We start from the raw sequence: 5,289 nt of genomic DNA on the forward strand, positions 1-5,289 counted from the left end.
ACACAATAGTTATATAATATTTATAAAGCCATATTTAAGAAAAAAAAGATAATTTGTTCCAAAATTAAGAGAAAATACTTTATCCAGCTGCAAAATCAGTCAAATGCATTCTATTGTAATAAACAAAAATTATATTTCTTGTGCCACAAGTTTTGTGTACACTAAAACAATAATTTTTTTTTAATTTTTCGCAAAAAGATCTTATTGGCAGTTTAAAACGAATAAAATTATACAAGGTTTTTTTCTTTCGCTGAAAAAAAAATTTCAAATTGAAATAATGACTTTTTTTATCAATGTACTCAATATTGTAATACTAGTATCGTTGATTGTGTCCTCAAATAATTATTTTTATAGAATAATTTGTGTAATCTGCTGCGAGTACGCGCGCGGCTTGTGGAAAAGCAACACAGTCTATATAAGTTGCACGCAAATTACGGGCGTGTCTTCAGCGAATGGAGTGCCATAGAGAAAGGAATAGGCGACGAACTACAGGTATTCCTTATCATAGAAACGTTGTAATAGTGTTAATAAGTAAGAAACATCAATATTATTCAAAAACGGAAAAAATAACGTGTGACTTAAAACAAAAAGAAAACAAATGCAATTTAAGTTTGCAAAACACCGCATTACAGCTTATTTTCTTAGAAATCGGGACACTATTTGGATTCACTAGCAGCTACGATAGACACTACGCTCGAAGAGGAAGAGCTTATAGCAGATCAGTTGAAGGAATGGCTGTTCGGTGCATCGGCGTTGCAGGCTGTAGTTAGACGCAGAGAAGCCCTGCAATTGGCTAAAGATGAAGCGCATGATGCCTTAACTACTGCGTTCGAACAAAAAGATAAAGTCATGCAAGGTAAATCGTAGAAAATCCATAACTTTAAAAAAAATATAAAAAACGTAATAAATCTAAACAATCGTACACATACATTTTAATTTTTTAATGTAATCATTAATTTTGTTCACTAAATTCTGTAGTAGAACAATTTATAAAACAAAAAATTTTTTTACATTACTAAAATATAATAAACATTTCATTTTTTATTCTTAATATGGTATTTAATTCAGCAAGGTATTTTATTTAGCACTTTTGCTAAAGTTTAAAAAATTTAGATAGATACAGATATAAAAATAATTTTACTAGAACATTAAAATAGTTGTGTAGGAAACTCAATATATGCTGCAAAAAATTTTGACGTTTTAACAATCGTTCTACATAATTATGTTGATAATCCAAGAAGTATGCAAAGATCAGTCTTAAGTATTGAATTAAATAAATTTTTATAAAATTCTTACCAAATGTTCTACTAGGTGAACACATATATATGATTAGTATTAGTGAAAGGATTTTATATATAAAGATAACCAATTTAGCGATAATTTAGGACAAAGGTCTGTGTGCCACTCTTTCAATGTTTTGTTATTCTTAATGATTTCATTTAAGATAAAGTCCCTGTGAATGTATGTATATCAGACATTTACACGAAACATATTTTATTTCTATTATTATTAATCTCAAATGCCTTTTTATAATAAATACAATATTATTTAATTGAAATCTTTAAATACAATTAAATTATAATATTGTAATAAAATATTGTAATTATAATATTGTAATAAAAAAAAACATTTGAGAGATTAATAATAATAAATTTTATGCAAATATCTAAATATAAGGATATTTATCTTATTAATTTGTTAATCATGAACTTCGCAATGCAATCTTTCAATCATTCGTTCTACAAACTCTCTGTTTTTTTGATTAGCTTTTCTCTAAATTCCAAGAAATAGGATCTGTATAGATTTTATTGTTCCGCTACAGTTACATTATACTTTCTAGCAGTATAATTTTATGACCCACACAGTATAATTCTATGACCCACACAGTATAATTCTATGTAGTGGAATGTTTGATGGAAATCTTATGAAAAATCTATTTAATTGAACATTTTGAACCGATATTTGCACATTCCTTTATTTTCAAATCTGTATGTATAGCTAAATTATTATATTATTATATACTTTAGCAAAATCCTTCTTTTCAAGTATTTACTTATTCTTATACAGTACTGACTCTACAGCTTCTAATGATTACTTTTTTGTTTTTTACATTAAAATCCAATTTATACAGAAAAATATTTATTACTGATGAAGAAATTATCTTCGTAATGTTAAACTATTTTGAAGACAAAAATTTTAAATATGTTTTTCTAGAAGAATTGATTTTCTAGTACAGAAAAATTAAGTTACTATTCTAAAAAATATATTAAAATAAAAGGTGATTATATTTTAAATAAAAATATAGTTATTTTTATTATTTATTTTAACTTTTTTTTTATAGGTACTTAAATTGTCCTAAAGACAATTAGTCTGTAGTGTAAGTAGGACTTACACACACACAGACGATTTATGTGTCATTGACACGTCATAATGTAATATATATTACATTAATATATATTACAATCATACTACATAACATATTACTACATCAATATCTCACGTACACATACACAATTATTAAATTTTTATATAATGATAACATTAAACATCTAAGTCCAATTCTTAGGGTAGTATTCATAATCGATTCTTATATTCAAGATTGTCTTAAGTACAGTCTTAAGATGTCATGAATCAATCAAAGGACCGTATTAGCATCTTAAAACATTGCTTAAGACGATCTTGAAATGAGAACGGATTATGAATACTGGCCTTAGAACTCTACGTTGTTTCTTCGTGCAAATTATTCTGTGAACTATTATTTCGTAAGTAACAGACTGCACAGCCTTTGTATTATGTAAAATTGTAAATCAAATGTTGTCACGACGTGACAGCTTTAAAGCGCCATATTGGACTAAGAACTAGTAAAAATGTCAATTTCAAAATTTTTTATCATTCTCAGCATAAACCCTACCTTACAGAAACGTATTAATGTATATATTTTAATTCTGGAAAACAATTTTCGGATTTATAAGATAGAAAAAAGTAATTGTTGTACAAAAATTATATGTTTTAATCGACTATTTTTTAAAATCCCCTTACAGGGATGCTGGAATTATCGATGGAACGCTCATTCCGTATTTTTCCAATCATTTTGTTTTCTTTATACAGAATAAAAAATCGTTCACCAGAATAAAAGAAACAACGCAAATAGCTTTGGGAAAGTACGAATCTTTATAAAAATCCAATAATTGTAAATTATAGTTTCCTGTTATTACGTAGATTATTTCTTTCACGAATGTAAAAATGAATTTAAATATATATCCAGACAAAAGGTACTTTCCCATATTTGAGTTTAATTTATAAGAATATAAAATTTTGAAGCTTACAAGAAAATGACAGTACAGAAAAATACGATTTGAATGTATGTACACAATCTTGCATTCATGTGATATATAAGATATAGCAGAGCAAGAAATGTACGTAACGCTTTTTAGGCTTTCACGGGTATTATCTTTAAAAATATCAGAAAGTTTATGTCATGTTCTCATCCACTGCTAATGCCAAAATTAGTTAGTGAACTTTGTCGTTCACTTCATCAGGACGAGAAGCGTACAAAATCAGTGCAGCGCTGCTCGCCTTGAAGTAAACGGTAAGATTCACAAAATATTAGCATTAACGGATGAATTAATGGATGATAATCCACAAACTTTCTAATATCTTTGAAAATATATGTAATGTTTTACTTAATGGTTTACTTAATATATGTAATGTTTTATTTAACGTATATTTTCTTGATTGTACATACGTAATATTTTTTTTGGAATTGAAAATCCGTTTTATCGACATCAATCAAGTTCGACCGCTCCCATGATGCAAATAGTCATCTTACATCATAGGCCGTTCCAGTATTCAATTTTTTAATTTTACATACTAAAATAACTGAGCTTGAAATAATATGTCTGAATGTGATTTCTATGTGTATTTTCGGGATGAATGATAAACTTCGTTCTCAAGGTAAAACTGGTCTGATGTCACGCTTATTCGGCTCTGTGGACACAGAAGAGGTTCGCGAGTTGAAAATTCTCCAGCTGGAGCAACGAATTGCGCAGCATGACGAAACTGTGAAGCAAATGGACGAAGATTTGAAGTAAAATCACATTTCTAATTGGTTATTATCTAATAGATATTCATTACGAAAAAGGTTAATAATTTTGCAATTATTATACAGGTCTTTCTCTATTAAAGCTATGATGGACATCGACAGGTTCCAGCACCAAAAGATTGTCGATCTAAAAGAGACTTTGGCAGCTTATTGCGTTCTGCAATTTAAGTTAGCTAGGAAGGTCGATATATTAAATTTCATTTCAAATATTCTATAGTATATATTTGAATCGGTCATTTTAAAAATCCTATAAATAAAAAAGATTAACTTTTGGAAAAATAAAAACTTATTAATTTTTACAATTAGTACTAAAAATAATTCAAAATGTATAAATATCTTTTACCTTATCTTATACATTAAGTGAGTGGGACAAATACTACCTTTAAAAATGTATTTTCAAAAAAAGTTGAAAAAAAAAACGATATATGTTTCTCAATTAAAAGTATTTTTGTAAGTACATGTGAAATAAAATTTTTAATTAGAAAATTCAGTAAATGTAACGAGACTTTTTTCAAAAGATGTTTTATAAAATAACGTGTTGTCTCCTAAGAAAGATGTTCAACTTTTTTCAAAAAAAATATATAATTAATACAAAAAAAAGAACATTATATCATAACATAGAACTTTAATATGGTAAAATGATTCATTAATATTATTTTTGTAAAATATAATATAAGAAAGATAAGTTACCATTAGCTTCTATCTCTTATGTACATTATGACTGCAGTTTTATAGAATTGAACTAAATTTTGTATCTATCTTCCCTGATTTTGAATCCCATAATATCTCAATTTTTATTTCATATATACAAAAATTGTTAAGGTATTTCTGAAATAATCGATTTATGTGTTTTTTTTGTGATATTTCTTAATAATAATATTACTCTTCCTTATTACAGGGTCTCCAAGCTTGGCAGCATATCAAAGGCTGTCTCGAAAGTATACCGTGAAAAAAAAATCATGGTACTTTGCGGAACAGACTGTCACAGAACAATAATCGTCTCTACGTTTCTCATATAACATATATTCCTGTATCTTGTAAGTTCACTCATGCAGTACGCTTATCACATTAATGTACATGATTGTTATTATTTAAAATGTCAGACTATAAAGAATATATATATTATATGTATATGTATGTAATTCATATTGATATATATATATATATATATATATATATATATATAT

The 5,289-nt window shown here is 26.8% G+C and overlaps 1 protein-coding gene across 1 annotated transcript in view; it reads left to right on the plus strand.

Moving 5' to 3' along the window:
- Positions 1-5,051, plus strand: part of LOC105617926 (sorting nexin-4-like) — an 8,937-nt gene extending 3,886 nt beyond the window's left edge. Inside the window, exons 6-10 of the mRNA XM_012199460.1 lie at positions 355-492; positions 646-856; positions 3,955-4,087; positions 4,169-4,283; positions 5,001-5,051. Coding sequence (XP_012054850.1) covers positions 355-492; positions 646-856; positions 3,955-4,087; positions 4,169-4,283; positions 5,001-5,051 — 648 coding nt within the window. The remainder of the gene's footprint in view (positions 1-354; positions 493-645; positions 857-3,954; positions 4,088-4,168; positions 4,284-5,000) is intronic.
- The last annotated feature ends 238 nt before the right edge of the window (positions 5,052-5,289 follow it).

This window comes from Atta cephalotes (assembly GCF_000143395.1).
Source record: "Atta cephalotes unplaced genomic scaffold scaffold00015, whole genome shotgun sequence".
Classification (NCBI taxonomy): domain Eukaryota; kingdom Metazoa; phylum Arthropoda; class Insecta; order Hymenoptera; family Formicidae; genus Atta; species Atta cephalotes.